We start from the raw sequence: 23129 nt of genomic DNA on the forward strand, positions 1-23129 counted from the left end.
GCATTTATAATGATCAAATTGAAATTTTTATATTTTTTCAAGGTGACACTAAAAGGAAAATGGTGATTTTTCAAGGTGGGTATAGTTGTAATTTTCATAAAATTTAGGGGTAAACATAAATCTTAAAAAACTTAGGGGGTAATTTACAATTTTAGGAAGTTAAAGGGGAAAATGTGATATTCAAAATTTGAGAGGTAAAAATATAAATATATAAAAGACCAGAGGGCTTAAATATAAATTTGGGAATTTTTTGTATAAGGTTGGCATGACATTTTTATCACACATGGCAGAAAGTGATAAACAAAGAAAAGTATGTGGCTGGTGAGGGGTAAGATGATGTGGTACTAATGATGTGTTGGAGGGTTTGATTGAATGATTGGTCGTTTGTTGGACAATCTGAGGGATATGGAAGATGTGGCACATGTCATGATCTGGATGGTTGACATGGTGTTGATTGGGCAGACTAGGTGACGTGGCACACATGTCTTGCTTCTTCATAGAGATTGGGAATATCACCTGGGTGAAATGTGTACTAGAACCATGTAGGTTCAAAGAAGAATATCTATGTATTATGTTTTGATGATAACAAGACTAATAATAAAGGAAAATTTGACTAATAATTGTGTCTATGGGCATGCATGATGGTATATAGACAAGTGAAAGAAAAAAAAGTCATCCTTTGATCTTAATGCAATAGTTGAACGTCCAAACAGAAGAAAACATCTTTGAGGTTATGACAAGTGGTCATCAACCACAAGACAAGTTGATCAAGATCTTAAGCAATCAAGCAAATTCTTTGGTCAACACATTGTCAACAAATACATCATATGTGTGAAGCAGTCTAAGCCCTCGTTTCAACCTAATGATTATTTGTGTGGTCAGCCGCCTTCATGCCTACTTGATTAATTGCCCAAGCAATCATCTTGATGGTTGATATATTCAAATGTGAAGACAATCATTTGGATAAAGTATTTAAAATCACGTGCCTAGCTCTGATTTGGCTCGAAATCACTTAAGATCTTCAAAGTACAAAAAAGTATTTCTCTTATAGTATTTCAATAGAGATGTCACTTCAACGATACATTAGAGATGCAATAGATGCTTGTACATATGAGTATGTATCCTTGTAATCACTATATCTCTTGTTGTATTCTCCAACAATAGGATTCTCGATGTTATATAAAGAGAAACTACTAATTTTGAGTGTTGTTGTTGTTGTTGTAGTTATTGTTGCAATCATCGTTGGTGTGTCAAAACATCATATCCTTCTATGTGAACTCAAGACAACTAATGTGAGTGTTATAAACTCCTTAATTAAAAGATAGAGATGCGTTCTTAGTGAAATATCCACTCGAGTGAGAGTTTATCTAGATCATTTGTAAATCAGTTAATAAATTAGAAGTACTCTAGAATCGATATAGGATTCAAATTTTAACATCTACTCAAATAGATATATCGACCTACCATGCCTTTGTATCGGTCAGATAGAAACTGAACCCCAATATTATAACCCTGCCCAGTAGTGGCAAACTGGACAGTGAAGAATGACTATAAACATTTAAGATAATCTGCATAGGCTTTAAACATTGTTCCTCATTGGCTGTGAACTAACAGAGTACACTTAAAAGTCAACATCACTATTAGGTAAACTTGTCATGGTCATGTAGTTGGGTAATTGGCAGAGATCATCACGGTTAGGAAAGGGAAAACGATGAAGGCATCATGGTCATGCCATAGTGTAAGTGATGTGAATATCATGATTTAATAATCATGTAGTGATAGGGGTAATGGACTTGCTAAGATTGATGTTTCATGAAATCTTGGGGTGGATCATGGTGAAAGAAGTCCATCTCGGTTGAGATAGCAATGACACTCTAGATAGGGCAACTATACTAGCTATCAGGTTGAGAGTGAACCAGGTTAAACTCTCTCTCTCTTCTCTCTGTCTCTGTCTCTCTCTCTGTCTTTGTCTCTCTCTCTCTCTCTCTCTCTCCCGCTCTCTCTCTCTCTCGCTCACTCTCTTCTATTCATGTTTATGTAAAGTTCTTTATGGTTTAACTTCACCTTGTTTCTTTAGTTTTAAAATTAAATTAAATATCTTGATAAAGAACTATTATGTTCAACATTTTCTAAACAAGTGCCTTTAAAAGGACTTGGTTAAACTTGGAAAAAGATTTTAAAATCATGAAACACAATTCAAACCCCCATATCTTGTTTTTCCATCCACCTTCAATGTGGAACCCTGGTAACGACAAGTGAGGGCGCGTGCGGTGGATGCAAAAGTTCATATTGTGAGGTTTTGGACCTCCTGAAGTCATTGCCAGTGTTTATTTGTGCAAATTTAAATTAAAGATGGAGATTTTGAGTTTGGATTTTCCTTACTTAAAAGCTCTTATTTTAAGATTAAACTTTGTTACTTTTTTTCACTCATATCTTACTATGCCTAAGCTCTAATTACCAAGATTGCTTAGAAGCTTAGAGAGAATCCACCCTCAAATTTGGTAAAATTCAATGATCAAAGTACATTACGGACTCTTATCTATAGGAGAAGGAAAAATAATAAAATTACATGCAACAAGCCAAGTGGCTAGAGAATCATGTTCAATAAACACAAGTGTTATTCATGCAATAGACCAAGTGTATCACATGCAATAAGCCAGGTAAATCACATGCAACAAGGTTATGTGTCATCTGATCGAATACTGACAATATGTCAATTATAGACCCCACAGTGACTTGGGCTTGGATCATTGGGCTTGGTTTATTATTTATGCCTATATCATCCTTTATTTCTTGCCCCTAGACCTCACACAAAACCTAACAGTGAGAGTTAGTCTTCTCTTCACACACACTCAAAGATCTGAAGGAGATCAGTGAAATACTCATCAGCATTCGCATATTTAGGTAATCTAAAACCTTTAATCTTTCTTTTTTGGATCATTATTTGTTAATTTTGGATCATTATTACAAATTGTATATAGTGTGTTGACAATTGTATCAATTGGTAACAAGGCTTACTAGTCCCAATTGTGACTGAAAATTGTAATTCAAGAACACAATATCATATCATGTTTTTTTTATTGGTTCACATCATGTTTTTAATAGTTGGCTAACACGACATCAAAATCATGTTAGTTTTTCTTTTTTTATTTGATCAGAGCTTGTTTTCTCACGATCGTTAGTTGACTAAAAGTGTAGTTTACACATTAAATTTTTTCCTAGATCTTGTTTTCCATGCGTTTGAGCAACTATGGGAATGAATTAATATTGTATTTTTTCTCCTGTCTGAATGAGGATGAAAATTTCAAAATATGACATAGAATACAGCAGCATATGCGGTTCGATCTATGTCGATCTCTTATACCCTTTTTGTCATATTGCCCATTTATGTTTATCTAAACAACTTGTTTGTGCTGCCATATGTAATCAAGGTATTTGAACAGTCGAGATCTGTGTTGGACCATCGTACCACAACAGAGGATTCAAATCCCAATAATCGTAAGAGATATCATAGCAAAACTATTGCCCATAAATCGGGTCGAAAACAACCCGAATACCATATTGTTTAGGGTAGATGGTTCTAAAACCAATTAACTTTTATATTTTTAGAATGAATTATGTGATATATGTTGATATATTGAGCAATTGTTTATTTTTTGTTGTTGAGTATTGAATTTACATTATTATTTACTTCTTACATAGTCATCTGATCATTGATTATTTACTTCTTATGAATAACTTTAGTCAAATTTTGAGGAGTGGCATGTCCATATAATATCTTGTTTTTTTTAGAGTAATGATTATTGATGAGTGATAGAAATATAATGATACATAGAAGGTTTCATATTAAGAAAGTTTTATTGAATTTGATAAATTTATTATAAAAATAGATTTTTATTGGGATTGTGCTGGTTAAACTCATGAATTTTTTACTGCAAAAAAAAAAAGAAGAAGAAAAACTCATGTTTTTTAGAGACATCGGAAGATGCTAACAAATATACTACTTTTAAAAAGTTAAAAAAATCTTGAAAACGATGCATTTAACACTTTTAAACATTAAAAATTGTTTTTTCTTCTATATATACTGTTTTTTTTTACTTCTTGTCAAGTGTTAGAACTTATAGACAAAGGCCATTTAACAAAGGCCATTTTTTTTAGCATGACCCTATTAAAACTTGTAAATCATTCATTATATTAGATGATATTGCAAATGAACTAGATGCAAATAAAATAAATATATTCAATAAAATTTGTTCTTTTATATTTTATATTTTATATGTATAAACCCTTATAAAAGTACTCTTAATCTTCCTAAAATGATGCTTTTTCTGGAAAAACTATAGACATGAATTAATTCCTTATTTTTTGGGTAGAATCAGGGCCGGCCCATAGCCCGTCGAGGCTGGGCGACGACACCGGGCCTCCAATTTTTTGGGGCCTAAAATATTTTTTTTTTATATGTAAGACACAAAAATAATGATTATATATCTATTAAAAGCAAATTTATTCAATTTGTACAGCTTGCTTTAGTGGTGTGACCATTTTTTGTTGAGTGTGAGGTCATGTGTTCAAGACCCACCAAAGTGTGATTTTTAATTTTTTTTTTTGGGGCCCAGATTTTTTTTTTTTTTTGCATCCCTTATAAAATTAAAACCGGGCCTATGAATTTGTTAAGACGGCCCTGGGTAGAATATACATGAATTTTAATTTACATTAAGTGATGGAAAATATACATGTGTAGAAGTAAAATAGACAATAAATATGCCTCCCTCGATTCAATCCAAAAACCTAAGTCCTTACTTTGCCCAAAATGACCCAAAATACTTGCAATTACTAACCCACCACCGTTTTCCAATCAAAAACTAGTACACACCCAACCCAATATTCTTGACTTTGAAAGTTTGAAAATCCTCCATCCCCTCAACCCCTATTTATTCCCATACAACAACCTCATCCATTAGAATAATCCCACACTTATTATTTCTACACAATCTCATTAATAACACACAACTCACTACTCTTTCTTTTTCTCTTTCCCTTCCCCCATGGAAATGTGTTAAAAGAAAGAGACAAATTGTTCAGATCACACACACTCCACACCTTTTTTTTTCTTTCTAAGTGATGAAAGCCCTAGCATTAACACCTTTTTTTTCTCTGCCATCTCTGCACCAACAAGATTCCTAATTAAGTCCCCAGCATGTATTCTTTTCCTTGTTCCCTTTGCTTCTCATCCGGGGGGAATTTCCTTCTACTTTAAAACTACTTCTTTTTTATTTTTTCACTTTCCCTCCCTACTATTAATGCAAAAGTAGTTTTCTAATCAAAAAAAGCTATACCTATTGTACTGCAAGGTATGGGAGACACGGTACTCTCCTCTTACTCTTCATTCCCTTTTTATTTATTATTTCCCTTTTCTTTCCTTTCTTGTTTATTTTTCTCACAGGCGATTCTTGTTGCCTTTCTTCTATTTTTATATATTCCATATTTATTATGATATATAAACTTTTCATCTTACATTTTAATATGTTAAATAAATTCTTTATACTACTAATAATGAATTATTGTTATTATTGCAATTATTATAGAATTGGTGAAACGCTCTAGAGGGTAGGTGAAGAGGCTATATAAGAAGGTTTTGTTGGTTCTGAGGGTTTCAGAAAGCAAGAGAGAAAAGCTTCTAGATTGTTTTCTCATTTGGTTATTTGTTTTTATTTTTATTTTTATATCTATCTAGCTTTCAGTTCTTCATCAGTGATTCTTCATCATCATCATGGCTTCATCAAATAGACACTGGCCAAGCATGTTTAAGTCTAAGCCCTGCAACACTCATCACCAATGGCAGCATGACATCAACTCTTCTCTCATCTCTTCTGCTTGCCACAGAACCCCTTACTCCTCAGGTAAATATCTACATTTTCAATCTAAATATACTAATATTTGACTATAGTTCAGAGATTCTAATGTCTGATTTGTAACAAGTTATTATTGATATTTTGTTTTCTTCTTTCTTTATGGAAATAGGTTGTGAAGAGAGAAGTCCTGAGCCAAAGCCAAGGTGGAATCCAAAACCAGAACAAATCCGCATACTTGAAGCTATCTTCAATTCTGGAATGGTGAATCCACCAAGAGAAGAAATAAGGAAGATTAGGGCACAGTTGCAAGAGTATGGTCAAGTTGGTGATGCTAATGTTTTCTATTGGTTCCAAAACCGCAAATCAAGAAGCAAGCATAAGCTTCGCCATCTCCAAAACCAGAACAAGAATCAGAACCAGAACCAGAATCAGAATCAAGATCAACCACCACAACAAAACCCTAATTCACTTTCTCAAATTTCTGCTACTGTACCCTCATCTTCTTCATCTTCCTCTGAGAAATCTCCACCAAAAGAATTAATACCTGCCAAAGTATTTTCCCTTGGTTTCCCTAACATCAATGATGTTGTGCCTAATTCTCCAACTGCTTCTGTGAATCAAAACCAAACATATTTTCAGACTCAAAATGTTACTACCCTTCTTCCACCACCACAAGTAACTGCACCAACTACTGAGACTTTCTTCTTCCCGGTGCAACATCATGGACAAGGAATAGTGCTTCCTAATAATGTTACATCACAAGGGTTTTGCTTCTCTGAACTTTCCAACATGGTTCCTGCTCAATCACATGGTCAGCAACACCATAACACTGGTAATTGCACTACCAGTTTCCTGCTTAGTGAGATCATGAACAACCATGGTGTTAATTCCTCAAAGAAAGATCAAGAACAGGATAAGTCTGTGAAAATAATGCACCAAATCCCCCCACATCTGAACATCTGTTTGCCACCCGCCACAACTACTACTACTGTTTTACATCCTACTACTTCCTCCACCATCACTGTTCCATCCCCTATCATTTCTCAAGTGCAAGGTAATTAATTAAATAGCATTTATTTACTTATTTCAGCTACAGAAAAAGTTGAAATAATGATAGACAAATACAAAATAAAATTGGTCACCAAATTATTTAGTTTCTCTAACACTACAATTTCACATTTTTTCATCTCTAAATTTTTGTTGCTATTTTAACATGTATAGTATTCAAAAGTTGTATTCTGCATAGTAATTTTTATTGTTTATATATTTTAAGAAAAGTTCTTTTTTCTTCTTATTAACACATCTTGTAAAGTGCAAGAGCAAAACCACAAGATCTTGACTAGTTTATTATTTTATTTTTCTTTTAGGTTACTTCATCTATATACTTGTTAATTTTACACCGCCTATAGAACCTAAGAACATAGTTTTTGAGATGAAAATGGTAATAAGATTAATGTGAATAGGACGTGGTTAGTGTACCATGGTTTTTGGGTCACGTGTGCATGGCTTTATTGGCTTAAATATAGGCTTTAGTATTAGTTTGACTTTTGGTATCTATAGACTATAGTTAAGGTTGTATTTAGAGTTGCACATGAGAAATGATTGAGTGTATCTCAGGCATTGGTGAACCAGGTGTTGCTGCAAAATCAGTGGTGTTTATCAATGATGTGGCCTTTGAGGTTGCATCTGGACCTTTTAATGTTCGTGCGGCATTTGGTGATGATGCTGTTCTTGTACATCAAACTGGTCAGCCTGTGTTAACAAACCAGTATGGTGTCACTCTTCATTCACTCCAGCATGGTGCATTATATTATTTGGTAAGCACGTAAACATACATTATTTTATATACTTGTATAGTTAATCTTATGATCAAATTAAGCTTCTCTGATTTATTTTTCATAAAAAATATTTATGATCTTTTTTTTTTGCAGATGTAGGAAAGAAAATGCTGGAGAGTGTGATGAGGTTTTAATGTATGGTATTTTATTTGGTTGTTGTCTATTTTGATGACTTGCTGATTTTTTCTTTCTGTTATATTATGTCAATGTACTATTGTGTTTGCTATTAGGGTTATTATTCAATAGAGGTTTATAGAAGAACACTGCTCATGAGAATGACTTCAGATATCTGTGCTGTTCTAAAGTATGGATATCATCATCATGACTTTGTTGACTTAAATATGTAACTTTTATTTGCTCTTCTATCGGTTTGAAGAACTATGTTTGTTTATTTATAGTATAATAACTATATTATGAAATTATATGATGTGGAATTATTAGCTATGGATGTGTTTCTATCACTAATTTTGCTATTCCAAAAAGATTATTATGAAATTTGATTAAAGTATCATGTATTTTTAATTTGGATAAAAAAATGTTATGGAGATGAACATTTATCATTTTTAGTAAAAATACTATATTTATTCCCTTTTTATATTTACAACTTTTTCTTTTACTAAAAATAAAGAAGGTTCACCTTTAAACCATGTTTGAGCGTCATATTAGAAGCACTTGGTATGTGTTTGTTGCTGCGTTTTCTTTCCTCTAGACGCGTGGCAATCCAAAACCTACCTTTTGTAGCTCTTAAATTATCCCGTTAGAAGTGCATTCGGACGCGATATTTCTCAATTAAACGTCAATCCAAACACTATTAAACAACCATAGTTTTGAAGCGCAATTGAGATGAGTAATTAAATAGCAATATATTCACCTTCCAATTTCGTAATACTACCACCGTATGGTCATGGTGAAAAGGGGGTGAATTTCAAAGAAGTGTTGTCATTGTGATTTTGGAAAACATGATGGAAATAAAAAGTTATTAATTTTTTCTCCAAAAAAATGTTATTAATTTGAGGGCTAAGTCTATACTACTTTACTAGTAAGATAGTGTTGTATCATGATTTTTTTGTTTTTTTATATTTTTTACGTTGAAGAAGTTAGAATGAAATATATTAATAAACGAAGAAGTGGCAAAAGAACTAGGAAAACGAATATAGTTACATCAAATGATCAAGGTCAAGTTGATCACCCAAAAAAGAGAAGAAAAAAAAAACAAAAATGGTTACCAAAAGACTCCCAAACAAGAGTGTGCTAAGCTACACATGATAATCGAAAACAAATTTATTTATGATTAAATCAATATGACTCGTTATATCTGATTTATTTATCATTAAATTATAAATAAGCTGAATATAATTTTACAAGTTATCAGATTTTATGTGTTTTGTTTGATCAAAAAAAGGTGTCAACTTGTTAGTGTATGGGGCATTTAAAAGCGTATGTAGTTAACATGAATCAGAAAGGTCTGACCCAAAACGGAATGGTACCAACGTTTTCACACAAACTGCCAAAATTTGTCTTCATATGAGGAAAAAAAAACACTTTGTTACTATGTATGTGTTCACAAATCATTTCTCAAAAAACAATACAACTCAATAGTCACTGTTCCTTTCCAATAAATCCAAGAATAAGTAGAGTTGTTAATTGTTGATGAGAGAGAGGTTACATGGAACAGTTATGGATTGGTTTACGTGTTGTTTGATAACAACAGTGTTTTCAATCTCATGTTACCTTGATTTGACACTGTGATTTCGATATGTCGAGCAAGACTTCAGTTAATTTATATCTGTAGTACACTGAAATAATAACTTTTTACTTTTCTTCTAATCTATAGTAATTATATCTTTTTGTGCTATGTCATTCCTATCTTTTATGCAATGTCACACCCTATACATCCATTAACTTTCTTTCAGTTTCAGCTGCATGAATGAACCATCACAAAATATAATCATGACCATGAAGAATTCAGCTGTTGATGGATAACTTCAATCATCTTTAATTTGCAAACTTATATGATGTGAATGGTATTTTCTTTGATCTGTCTCTCTTTCATTTGTTTGGTTGATGGATGGAGAAGAAGCTTTGGTTGATCAGGGAATAAAAAGTATATATGTCTGTCTAGTCACCAAGAGTGTTTCAGATTTGTGGTCACAATTTGATTGGAGCTAGATTCTTGTGTTCATCATCATTTGTAAGATTTAAACAATTTACTAATTCATTTTCAATTAACTAAAAATTTAATAACTGTTTTATATTTCATCAATTATATATTTAATCAAAACAATCAAAATCATAATTAATTGTTATATTAAAAAAAAATAAAAAAATGGATGGCAAAATATATTATATAAATAAGGGGATTAAATCCCAAGTATTACCACCACCAAAAATTGCTTCAAACGTACAGCTTCGACCACCACTCAAGTTCCGGTCTTTCGGAGGAGACATCACAACAACCTAAAAGGACCTGAGTCACAAACTTGCTCCCGACCTCGAATCAAAAGCGATCAGCCCACAAGACTCCCGAGAGAAGTCAAAATGGCACCCCTCAACTCACGAACCACCATAGCAGACACATAAACTTGTCCAAAAACTCGACCCACCAATAACTCTATGCCAAAATCCAAAGACAGAGAAAGGCGGAACAGTAGCGCAAAGCGAACAGCTCGAACACAAACAAATCAAAACAAGCCACCAAATCAACCTGCATCACCACCACCAGAAAAGACCGGCGCACACCCCAACCCTCGGCTAGACAACCACAAACCACCATGATCCTTACGACGACGACCGATCCAGGAGTTGTGAAGAAGGAGGATTAATCGTGAAGGACATGCATCCGCCAGCAACAAAGCAGTCAGGAAGGCTTAAGGTGCAACAAATGAGTACTCAATCAACATTAATAATGTGAATAATGATTAATGGAACTAGTGGTCGGAGGTGATTGTTTGGAGGCAACCGGAGATGGTCGTCAATAGTGGTGGTTAGCAACTAACGGTAGTTGTCGGAGGAGGCCGTATGATGATATGATGTTTTTTTGTTTTAAATTAGAATATATAATTTTTAAAATAACTATTTAAAAACATTTTTTTATTATATTTCCCGAATAAATTTGTGATATATATAACGTAAGACAAGATATTAGATCTAGAAAAACATATTTGAAAATCAATATCCACCATATTATGATACTTATGGATTGGATTTAATCCATCAATTAGAGTGTTTTTTTTACGTAGACTTCAGATATCTATTCCTATGGCTTTTTCTAGAATGCATAATATATGGAGGGGTTGGAGTTCGAATCTTGGACACCTCACTTCTTTACATTTAAAAATGTGAGTTCCAGCCACGAAGCTACTTGACAAAAAAAATTAGAAATTCGAGTAAGAAGGAAGGTGAGAGGTTGATTTGAACCCTCACTTGGAGGAGGACCCTTCCGACAACAATTTTTGGTGTATAATACCCCCTCCGGACATATATCTAAGCATTCATTTGACTTTATTTTTGTTCCTAAATGTAAACCCTTTTTCAAATTACTAGATGCATTTATTTTATTTTTCTAAACATACAAACAAATGACAATTTCGTAATATTAACACACAAAATAGACACATTAATTACACTAACAACTTTTCTTAAAAATGTGAAAAAAAGCAAAAGGGGCTTATATATGGACGAAGGGAGTATTTGGTGAACCTACTTTGACTCCAAGTGATGATGGTTGGTCTTGGAAGAATTACTCATCCGATATGTTTTCATTTTGTTACTCCCATGCAACTTTGTTGACGAGATCCCACGATAACTTCTTTATCAAGTAATGAACTTTAGATCGTGACTCTAAGGCCCTTCAAAAGTCATTAATTATTCTTGGCAATTGCTTTTGGATAAGGCCTCTACTCATAAAAATCTTTTTTCGTCGCTGGTATATTCTTGATGTTGAGGGATTAATTTGCGGGTTTTGTGAAATAACCCAGGAATCAACACGTCCCCTTTTTTCTTAGTCTTTTGCTCCTTTGGAGTTGGCTCTTAGCTTAAACACCACTTGATGGATAGCACTTGAGTAACATAAAATTGGTGATATTAGTTACATTGGTCAACCACAATATCACAAATAGTTTTTTCTCTCTCTCTCTCTTTCTCTCGCAATGATTATGACATTGTGATTGATCAATGTCATCAATTCTATGTCACCCAAATGCTACGGCTCCCACTTGACAATGGTTTGGCATGTCGAGGTAAGATTGATATGGAAGTCTTTGGATATGATGTTAATTATTTTCTCCAATAAAGAAGTGAATGTTGAATCATTAATAGATTATATTAAGCTCTCTTCCTGGAGATGATTTTTAAATAAATTTTCAAAGTCTTTGTGTACTTCTTACGAGTGGGTAAAGAACTCTCCCTTTATGTGTGAGATACAATATGAAAATCCATCAAGTTGTTAACTTGTATTTGTTAATTGTTGGTTTACAAACTTTGTTGTATTTCTTCTTTATTTTGTATATATTTTGTTTTAAGTTATTTCTAACTCTATTGTAACTTTTTAACCTTGTGACGGGCTAAACTATCCCCTGTGTTCGAATTTATTTATATTATTTATAGTGAGTTGGAGTAACTAACTCCCTAACTAACTTTCTACTCCAGTTACCACTAAGTAACCTAACATCTAACTCTAATTTATTCTCACTATACTGTAATAACTCCCACGACGCAACAAACTAAAGTTGACTATGAGATGTTGACATTTAATGCATGACAAAACAATTTTTCCTTCTATTGAATAGTGGGGATATGTTGTGAATTTGTGGTTTTCTATGTAATTGTTGTGAATTTGTGGTGGAGCCTGAAAGAGTTTCGATGACTAGAAATGTCCTGACAGCTGAGCTCCAGCTGAAAGGAAGAAGGGTGGAAATACAAATATTAAAATTTGCTTTGTTCATCAACAATTGTCTGAACACATCACTAGGTTATTCCAGCAATTTGAAAAAGAATTACAATTTTTCATATCGATCATCAACAATTATTTATTTGTTCCACCACTTCTCATTTGAATATAATGTTATTTCTCATGGACCTCATGCTCCAAACTATTGCCAGCCAAATCAAATATCTTGCCCTTTTGGCTTTATTCCCCTTGACCAACTTCTCAGTCGACTCTAGATAGTTTCTATGTAGCACAAAAACTTAGGCATAAATTGGGTGGTACAAAGGTCAATATAACCAAAGTTTTTCAATATAACTTCTCAGTCAACTCCAACTAGTTTGTTGAATGAAATTAGTTTAAGGGATATAAAAGTTTAGGGCTTGAAAACCTAGCAAAAGAGAAAAATGTCAATATAACGTTTACTGACATACAAGTAACATTTTTCATTCAACAAAGAAATTCCTTTTAAGTTTAAATTTTAGTTCCTCAAATTTAACATCATGGAATTGGTCTTTTTACTGTTAATCACGTGACAATATGTGAGGACTATGTGACCAATTACTCCTACATGACAACCATGTATATGTTATTGATGTTCTAAAAATTCAAATTTCAGTATTTGTCTCCTTCACTTGTCTGTCTAATGCGGTTCAAGTCTTGGAGAAAGAAACTGGCATACTTCATTGACCGACACTCCAGGAAATTATAGGACAAGTCAGAGTAGCATACTGTGTTGCACTATTGCCCAATTAAGAATTTGCTTAATGTCAACTCCAATAAAATAATCCAAAGATCATAGTTTTTTAAATGTAAACTCACAGTCTATCTTGTTGATCAATGTCTCAATTAGGGAAGAATAATATGTTGTGACAGTAACATCATCAAGGTAGATTAGAACACATGTAATGTAAGCACTTATAGTGCACCTTTGTACAAAGAGAAAAAAGGTCAGATTCCAAATTGCAACGAAGTAGTAGAAAACTGGGAAATAGTTGTATCATTAGAAATGAGATGAAGACTTTTGATTAACCATAAAATGCAGGGTTGGTTAAATAGTTCAGAAACTAATACAAGATATTACCAAAATGAACCAAACAGAACTACAGAAGGAGTTAGCACTTGACATAAGGCATTTAGGCTGTGCTTTAACAGCAAGTTTTAAGTATAAATTGTCATGTGATCCGATAGGCTATGGATCAAAATATTACTTAAAGGTTCATCACTAAAATTTTGCCCATGAGTGTGCAGTGTTTGATTATTGGTTGCAGGAGGTTAATTATTGATTACTGGTCCTCTTGTCCATCATTACATGACGAATTATTGATCAAAATATAAATTAACTTTGTGATTATTGATTATTCATCATTAGATCGGATACCGAATTTTCTAAACAAAAAATAATAATTCCCACGATGCCGGATAGCCGAATAGAATCAGGCTGTGACAAAGGTTGAGGGACAAAGTTTAGGTCAAACCTATGGTAAAAGTTGTAGGCATTTTAACCAATATCCCTTGTGGCACAGTTGGTAAGCAGGGTGAAAACCACAATGCCCTGTTCCTTTTCAAACTTCAAACTGAGAAGGACCAAATGCAGATTGGATATCCTTCATGAATTGAGCTTCTTCAGCTAGGGGTGTTTCTATGTCAATCCACTCTACTATGAATTGTATAGGATCCATTCAGCCAGAATGCACAACATATATAGGACCAATTTACCATAAATTGTAGTAATGAAAAACCGACAGTCTTTAGGTAGGCCTTCCTAACCCTTCCATATGCTATATTTCGTCATGTAATAATAAAATAAAATAACAATTATGCCATATTTATTTATACAAATAAATGAGATCACATTATTCAAAGTGCAGCTCAGAAGTGTTAATTAAAAACCAAAACAATAACATTTTACAACTAAATCATCAAACTTGATGAATGAACTCCTATCCTTCATTGGGCATATAATATGCAGAAACACACAATGCTATATTCATAGGATTTTCACGATATGACGGGGATTCTTGTACAGGGAGAAAAACCTACATGCACTGCCTTACACCTACATCACAGAGATGTAAATGTAGTGGCAGAAGATAATCATGTAAGAATGTCATGACAAGTTAATGGTCAGGCAAATGCTGGAACCACAGAAATTGCGACAAATCACCAGACTCAAGGTTACACTAAGAGATATAGTTAAGCAAATCCGTGCTCAGAGCTCACCCACCCCTAACTTCAACGACTCTAAAAAATGCTTACTTAAGCCACTGAGACCTTTTGCTGGTTATGCCAAGCTACAACATCTTTATAAGCCAAGTTCCCCCCAAAAATGTCCAAGGCACTGCCAACAGTAACATCCACATTATCCATTCCAGCTGTTCTTATCCTCTCTAAATCGTCCATTACTGTCACACCACCAGCATATGTCACAGGAATCTGACAAAATAAGAATGTATCAATAATACGCACACCTAAAAGTTGACATTTGACAATAAAATTAAGAGTTGGCTACCAACCGGTGAGTGCTTTCCAAGCAGAGCTACAAGCTCTTCATCAATTCCCAACCTACAAGGAGCAATCATTCACTATCAGAAATATTTCAATGGATGCATATGGAGTTTTGTTTTTCACATTTTTTTTCATATGAATTCTATCAATCTTGAACCAAGCCCATGATTGCTAGGTGCATTCTTCAATTAAGATCTCACATGATCTATCAGAGCAGATAACTTGAAACATACTTCCACAGGACGTTGATTGAAGTACAAAATAAAGGTTTTTTGTTTAACCAGCAGTTAATTCAACAAGACAAAAAGATGTAAATAAATGCCAACTACAAAAACACTTCTTCTAATTTGATCTTTTCAAACATAACTTTTTGTCTCATATCCATTAGCTAATAAACAGCAAAATGATCTGAAACATTATCTCTATGCACAGCATGAATCATATGAAATGCTTCAATATCATTAACTAAACTACTTTGACGACATTTATACATTATAACAACTCGAGTTTGAATTTGATATTGTCAAAAGTCCTGATAAAAATACTCAAAAAGTATTTGATTAGTCCAATGCACTTAATATAAAACTTCAAATCAATTGCTGGATTAAAAAAACACTAGAAACACAGACGTTTTTTGATTAAAACTGATAGTCTAAATTTAACAAATTAAAGTAGGGGCCTCTGAAACATTAGAAATAGTGAGATTAAAAAGGAGGAGACTTGTGCAAACATAGAATTTGAAGAACTTAAAATGTCCTCTAGTAGCAATGACCAAACCAAGAAACAAAAAACAGAACAAGCTACATACAGAACACTTTTCTATTTCTTTCTGAAGTAGATTGTTAATTATTCTATCAAATATGTATTTCTCACTCTCCCAACTAATTCAACAACAAGAATAGCTCCCTTGTATGCAATTATCTTAAGACATTAAAAGTTGTTACTTACTTCTTTCCTTCAACATCAACGCCATGAACCAGAAACTCATCAGCAAAGTTGGCAAGAAACTCCATTACTTTGGCATCGAGTGACACATCACTGAACTTCTGCCATCTATCAGTGACAATTGCATATTTACCTTCCTGAGCACTGGAAACCATAAGTGCTTAAAAAGAAATGTCCAATTATGATCAAATGCATTAAAGTATTGGGACTCTTAACATCATAAAATTGTTTTGAGGACATGTGAATCAAATTACGAACTCCTGAAACTACTTCTGGGTTATTGATTAGTCCCCCCCACACCATATTTTATGGCATTGCTCTCGAGAATTTGAATGCTTAGCCTGTTATTTAAATGTTTCATCTTTCTAATTTATTCATGCGTAACCTTTTTCTTGAATGCAATTCACCTTCAAATATAAGGAAAACAATTTGTACCTTTTTTCTGCAACTGAGATCCAACACAAGCCTTTCTTTTCCAACAATCCGAACCAGATCTTTTAGCCTTTCAAGATCCATTTGTCCATTGTTGAATACATACTGTAATGATTGAATCAATAAATACATGGACAGAATAACTTTCTATTAACAAATACAAAACCACATATTTTTCCAACAATGTAAACAATAGGTTGTGTAGTTACAGATCAAGATTGAGAGCCAAGCAAATTAAGGTACTTTTCTTGCCACTTGAAAAATGTGTGTTGTTTTCTTTGTTTTCATTTTTTAAAGTTTTCTCCATTACAGTATATTAATATATGTTCAAAGAAGGATGGAGTAATAAGACCTATCTATCACATTTCATGAGAAGATTTGAGTCGTAAATCTACATTTCGTACAACCTGTTTTCTCAATGGATAAATGTTAATGTGAATTAAAATGATAGATTCAAGTGGTACTAGGAAAGAATAGAAGAGAACAATGTGAATATTACTGAGAATAATTCCTGGATCAATGTGACCTAGAGAGAAAAATACAGGGTACAATACTGAAACGCATCGTATCATTTTTTTTTTTTTAAATAAAAAATAAATAAAAGAAAGAAAAAGAAAATGTGTTCAGAAAAAGATTTTTTATTTATTTATATATATATATATGTAAGGAAGAATCGAGAGTTTTCTCTCTCTTTCCACTCTTCCATCTAACCTTTCCCCTTTCTCTGTGTTCCCACTACCCCATGATTCATCATCCTTTTTCATTTCATTCTTCTACATTTTCTCATTCAAGCCATCAATTTTCAAACTTTAAGAGTCATTAATAGATTAGGATAGGATAGCCAACCATAGTATATGAAAAAGGAGATAGACAAGGACAACCCCAAATCACCAATATCTAGCATCACACTTATGTTCCTTTAGTTAATCACCGAATCACCATCTTTCAATTCTTCTTGAACTAGAAAACTTATTCTAACTACAAATCAAACCCCAATTTCGTTTTAGTTCTTGTGGCCTACATTGAGAGCTTGTATGCCATGCTTATGAGTTGATTTGGTAGCTAGAAATTTGATGGAAGCTAGAAGAATGTTAATACTTGAAGATTGAAGCAAAATAAGAGATTTAGAAGCTAGTGTCGATGCACTTAGAAGGCTATGAGAAGGGAACTGTTGCTGTCTTTTATGTACAATAAGGAGTTGTTGCAGCGCAATTGAGTTGATTCATCATAACTGTGAGTTGATAACGATCATTATCGCTTATTTTAATTACAATTATTATTATTGGTATTTTGATTAATTTCTATGTCAAAGTATTTACTAAAATGGGGAAACACGACCTTTTAATATCTTACTCATCATCGTTATATAATTTCAAAGCCACCAAATTTAATTATACTCTATTGTTGACTTGTGATTTATAAAGTAGAGGAATTGAAATGGAGAATTTGATTGTGTGATGTTTTTAGTTGAAGTTTTGCTATGTAGTGGAACGTGGTTTTGAAGTGTTTGTTTTTGAATTGACGTGCTCTGATTGGATTGGTGTTCGGATTTGAATTTGCTTATGATCTATAAAGTATTAGATTTTCAATTAAGTTTTGATCGTACTTATTTTGGATATAAGTTTCGATATTTTGTGAAATATGGTTTTGGAGACATTTTGAGAATTTTGTTTTGAGATTCGTGATTATAATGACGACGACCTAGGTGCACCTAGTATGTGATTTCAATTAGGTAGAGTTACCCCGTTAGATGGAGCCGCCCCTATGGAAAGGCCGCCATTAGGAGGAGAGGGCTATCAATGAGAGGTAAACTGCTTAATTGAAAATGTTTTACACTTTGTTTTGAGTCGAGAGAAAAGAGCTATCCGTTAAATGGAGCCGCCCCTATGGGAAGGCCACCATTAGGAGGAGAGGGCTATCAACGAGATGGAGCTAGTTCTCGATTCACCCATTTTGATTATTTTCATTAAATTGAGTTTACTATACTTTAAAAACATTTTGTTTTGAGTCGAGAGAAAAGAGCTATCCGTTAGATGAAGCTACCACTAAGGGAAAGGCCACTCTTAGTAGGAAAGAGCTATCAACGAGATGGAGCTAGTTCTCGATTCACCCATTTCGATTACTTTCACTAAATGGAGTTTTCTATACTTGCTTTAAAGGATTTTATTGTTATGATTTTCATCTACACTTTCTTTAAACGATTTTATGGTGATTTTCAGCTGTACTTTCTTTAAGGATTTTAATTTTTTTGTTCACCTCTTAAAACATTTGATTTTGAAATATTCTTAATTATGATAATGATATTCACATACAATTATGCAAAGTAATTGCAAGTACAAATATTCAGGTTGCTTCCAAATATTAGATAGGTGATGACTTGTAGTAAGGTTATACCCGAGGGATAAACTCACAACTTAAAAGGTGTAATAAAACTTTCCCTAATGATTTAGTTCAGTTTATGATAGTTTGGTTAAACAAGCTAAGAGCAACATATTTGTTATTTCTTATTTGATGGTGGATTAATTATAGTCTACACGGTTACAAGTTTTGTAAATCGATATTAGATTTGAGAAAAATAACTATTCGTGCCATTGTGTGTTTCCCTTCTAGTTGGTAGTGGTTGTTGTCTTCTCACTAAGTCTTTGTGACTTACCACTTCATCTTACATTTTTTTTCAGATTTACAATCAGGTGAATTTATGTTTCTAGAAGATTACCGATTCAGCAGAGTCCCTCTTTTGGTAGGCCTCTACTCCTTGATGAACGACTCTTTTGTATTATATCTTGAGTCGTTGGTGTATCTGCAGCTATTTGAGTCTAGGAATACTATTATTTTGGGATATACAAACTTTGGATATGTAGTCTCTCAAATTCTGCTTGATGGCATATGTTTGTAAGCAAGGTTTTTAGTTTGAAAATGTTGAAGATAGAAATATACTTTGTCAAATTGTAGTAAGTTTTGGTTTCAGAGTGTACTATTTATTCACAAGATATTTGTCAAGTGTGGTTTGTTAGGCTGGCCAGACTTCATGTATCAGTAGTCTGTGCGCCGGTCACGGCTAGAAGTTGGGTCGTGACAAATACCTAGGGGTGATTTGAGACTCCCTTCAACTCTCCCTAGCTCTGACTTATTTCCAGATTCGTCTAAATCTCTTCTATCCCTCTTTATAACATAACATCCTAACCCCTTTAACCAACTAAGGCTAGCTAGATAATAACTATGACTTGCCAGCTAGATAACTATGATTACCTATCATAAAAATTGAATAACCCAAAGAAGGAGAGCAGAGATAACTTACAGATGTCACAATGACATGGCTTGCTCCTTCCTCGATGTAACTCAAACAATTATCAGAATTGATTCCTCCTCCAACTTGCAAGCCACCTAAATTTTACCATTCATCCACAATAAGTTTAGTAGAGGAAAAATCTATAAGTTAGAAAGACATCATCAACCATGAAAATCAAGGAAAAAGCCAAATAAGTTTAAGGCATTCTCCCAAGTTATATTGATAAATATAGTCATGAAGTCAGTCAAGGCATTTTCAAGGCTAACTGCTGTACAAAGTCCAATATCAACAAAAGGTCACTAGTCCATAAGAACACCGGATAAAAGCTCTAAACAACAATCACAAAAAATATGTAATTTAACATTAGTCCGATCATTTATACAATGTAGCTTCTTCCTTTTCAAAATTGGAAGTACAAATTTGATGCATGGTCATTGATCACTTTACAGTCCACAGAGACAAAAAAGGTGACATACCCATCGCATTACAAAATTATAGTCACTAAGTTTCTTACTTCTAGTAAAAGCTTTTAATTGTTCAATACATATGTGACATGACACCATATGATTAAGTGAAAGTGCAAGACAAATTACGCTATAGTGTTCTATCATAAACTTCCAGAATAAGTAGATCAACAAAATTAATCCTTTTTCTATATACTACTAGTGCCATTTGTTAAAATTGAAATCCAAGAAAAAAATGAATATCACCTTCAACCTAGCATCACATTCTAAAATAAATTAAAAGCAAACACGAAACAGAAAAGGAACAAATGGTGTAATCAAACTATAATACCAGGATAAGCATGTAATGCTTCAAGAGAAGCAGCTTTACTGAAAGGATCAGCACCAAGCATGATAACATGACCACCTTTAAGTCCATCTTGTTTGTAAAGAGTAGCATACTCAGCTGCCGATTTATCAGACTCAAAATTAGTGATTGGATCTGACCCATCATCATCTTTCAAATCTTTAAGGGTTGACCCAACAATTTGTTTCACTTTCCCCTACAAAAACACAATCACCCACGTCATAAAATGTCATTCCCATAAAAACCCACATGTAAAAATCGGTCCTTTTTGACATGAATTGGCAAGAAGTTAATATTGATTAAAGGGGTTACCTTATGAATATCGATGCAGGGGCGGAATTGAACGGAGCATTGAATTGAAGGTGGAGATGATCGTGTTGGTGAAGAGGAGGGAGGATTGAGGCGAAGAAAAGGGAGATGATTGTGGCGGAGAATTGGAGAAGATGCGAAGGCACCACCACGGATGGAAGGAGTGGAAGCAGGACTGCGCATTGAGTGATGATTGATTGAGTTCGAAGACAGTTCAGTGAAGTGAAGTTTAGGACCTTGTTTGTGGGAGTAGAGAGAAAATAGCCAAAAATCCTACTGATTTTTTTTTTTTTTTTGGACGGGTTTGAATCACCTTATATTACTATTATCTTCGTCCCCAAATATAGGAATCTTATGTAAAAATTACGGAGATTAAGAAAGTTGATTAGTATTAAATTTGTATATAATTATTATTGTTTTTACAATTTTATCCTTAAGAGAGAGAATTAATTTATATTTTCAACATAATATTTATTGTTGATTGAAGAAAAAATATGCAAAATAAATAAAAGTATGTTGATAAAGAAATAATTAATCTACTTGGAAATACCAAAGATATCTTATAAAAAGAGACAAAAATATTTCTCAAAAAGGTCTTATAATTAAGAACGGAGGTAGTATTATGCATTGTCCTATCCAACTGAGCTAAGCTCACGAGGACTGAAATTATTATTTTTGTCAAAACCCTTCGATTTTTAAGAAACTTTAAAACCCTCCATAAAATTGTCATACCCAATTATTCACCCGATTGTTTTGGCGGTTAAAACTTATTACTTGGCAATTAATTGTACATGTGACACATCTACGTGGACCATACCTTATACCAGATCACCAAGAATGATTGACTATTTAAAGAAAAATTATTTAAAATCTATGTGATTGTAAAAATAGACAAATACCACCTCAAATTAGTTGTTTTCATTATTTTTTTTTTTAAAATGTATGGTATTTAGGTTACATTTTAGGAGTAATTAATGATTTGGTCTCTTAAATTATTTGTTAGTTACAATTTGGTCTCATAAGTTATTAACGTTACGTTTTGGTCCCTTAAGTTAAATTATGTTAGCCAAGTAAATCCTGACTGTCAAAATCGTTAAGGCGTTAACCCTTCTTTAATATTAACCATTCAATTTTTTTTATAAAAATTGCAACCATTAGATGATGCATGTCTACTAAATCTAACGATGCACCATCAACATCTAACTTTTTCACCTTTCTTCATCTTCTTCAATCCTCTTCTCCTTCATCTTCATCTATCATATTCATATATGGGTATTGTTAACCAGTACCCCAGAGCACCAGTTAAAAAGCAAATATAATATGTATTGCATTGAAAATTGTGTTGTCAATCCCTTAAAAGTCAATAAAGTGTCTTTTTTAATTTAAAACTTTCTCTTTATGGGTTTCTTAACTAGTGCCTCGAGGGAAGTGGTTAACATAACCCTTCATATATTCATCAAAATCATTCAAATAAACCCATAAAAAAAAAAGAAAGATAAAAATATCCAACAATTAACAAGAAATCCAAAATCAAACTCAATCACAAAAATAAAAAATCCAGATTGAACAGGTTCAACAATCAACAAGAAATCCAAAATCAACCAAAATTAAAAATATCTCAAATCAAACAAACACAAAAAATTGTGCAGATTCAACAATCAACAATAAAATCCAGCAACAACAAACACAAAAATCAATCCTAACCATCTCAAATAAATCCGTCCAGCAATAATATGCAACAACAAAAATACCAAAACGAAACAAAATGAAGGACCTAAACAAAACTGCCGCACATCCAAAATCGAAAGAGGGGAGACTGGATTGAGGGTCAATTTTTGATTTTGGACGAAATTGAAGGTGCTGAGTATAAAGGGGTTGATTTTTTATTTTAGATTCCAGATTAAGTTTTAATTTTGGATCTCAGATTAAAAACGAAAAAAGAAAAGCTTTTGTTGAAATTAATTAATGAAAGTTGGATTTTGATTTTTGGAGTTTTTTGTGATGTTACTGTTCACAAGAGGAGGGAAGAGAAGAGAGAAGAGTGAAGGAAAAGAATAAAATAGGTGAAGAAAAAGAAAAACGAGAGAATGTTGTTTGATTTTGGATTTTTTTTGTTGGGTTTAATTTTTTTTTTTTTTTTTGAGTTTGTACAAAGTTCTTTAAAAAATTTATGAAATGTTCATGAAGATCAATAAGAGAAGTAGGGAAGAAGATCAAGAAAT

At 33.1% G+C, this 23129-nt stretch overlaps 2 protein-coding genes across 6 annotated transcripts; one reads left to right on the plus strand and one right to left on the minus strand.

Moving 5' to 3' along the window:
• Window positions 1-2783: 2783 nt before the first annotated feature.
• LOC11441280 (WUSCHEL-related homeobox 9) lies at window positions 2784-8130 on the plus strand. 5 transcript variants are annotated; one of them, XM_039830271.1, is made up of 5 exons: window positions 2784-2904; window positions 5586-5900; window positions 6022-6906; window positions 7470-7669; window positions 7784-8130. In XM_039830271.1, exons 2-5 carry the CDS (start codon window positions 5771-5773, stop codon window positions 7787-7789), a joined length of 1221 nt encoding a protein of 406 aa, XP_039686205.1. In that variant the 5' UTR covers window positions 2784-2904; window positions 5586-5770; the 3' UTR covers window positions 7790-8130. The 5 variants fall into 5 exon arrangements, with proteins under 5 accessions (XP_039686205.1, XP_039686206.1, XP_039686208.1 ...); XM_039830272.1 differs by having other exon boundaries at window positions 5735-5900; XM_039830274.1 differs by lacking the exon at window positions 2784-2904 and adding an exon at window positions 4664-5365 and having other exon boundaries at window positions 5735-5900; window positions 7485-7669.
• A 6291-nt stretch (window positions 8131-14421) lies between these two features.
• LOC11441829 (1-(5-phosphoribosyl)-5-[(5-phosphoribosylamino)methylideneamino] imidazole-4-carboxamide isomerase, chloroplastic) lies at window positions 14422-21197 on the minus strand. The gene is made up of 7 exons (XM_003593639.4): window positions 20911-21197; window positions 20584-20794; window positions 19798-19883; window positions 16503-16604; window positions 16071-16204; window positions 15131-15179; window positions 14422-15050 (listed from the first exon to the last, which is right to left on the minus strand). Exons 1-7 carry the CDS (start codon window positions 21088-21090, stop codon window positions 14874-14876), a joined length of 939 nt encoding a protein of 312 aa, XP_003593687.1. The 5' UTR covers window positions 21091-21197; the 3' UTR covers window positions 14422-14873.
• Window positions 21198-23129: the final 1932 nt, after the last annotated feature.

The sequence above is a fragment of the Medicago truncatula genome, chromosome 2 (assembly GCF_003473485.1).
Source record: "Medicago truncatula cultivar Jemalong A17 chromosome 2, MtrunA17r5.0-ANR, whole genome shotgun sequence".
NCBI lineage: Eukaryota > Viridiplantae > Streptophyta > Magnoliopsida > Fabales > Fabaceae > Medicago > Medicago truncatula.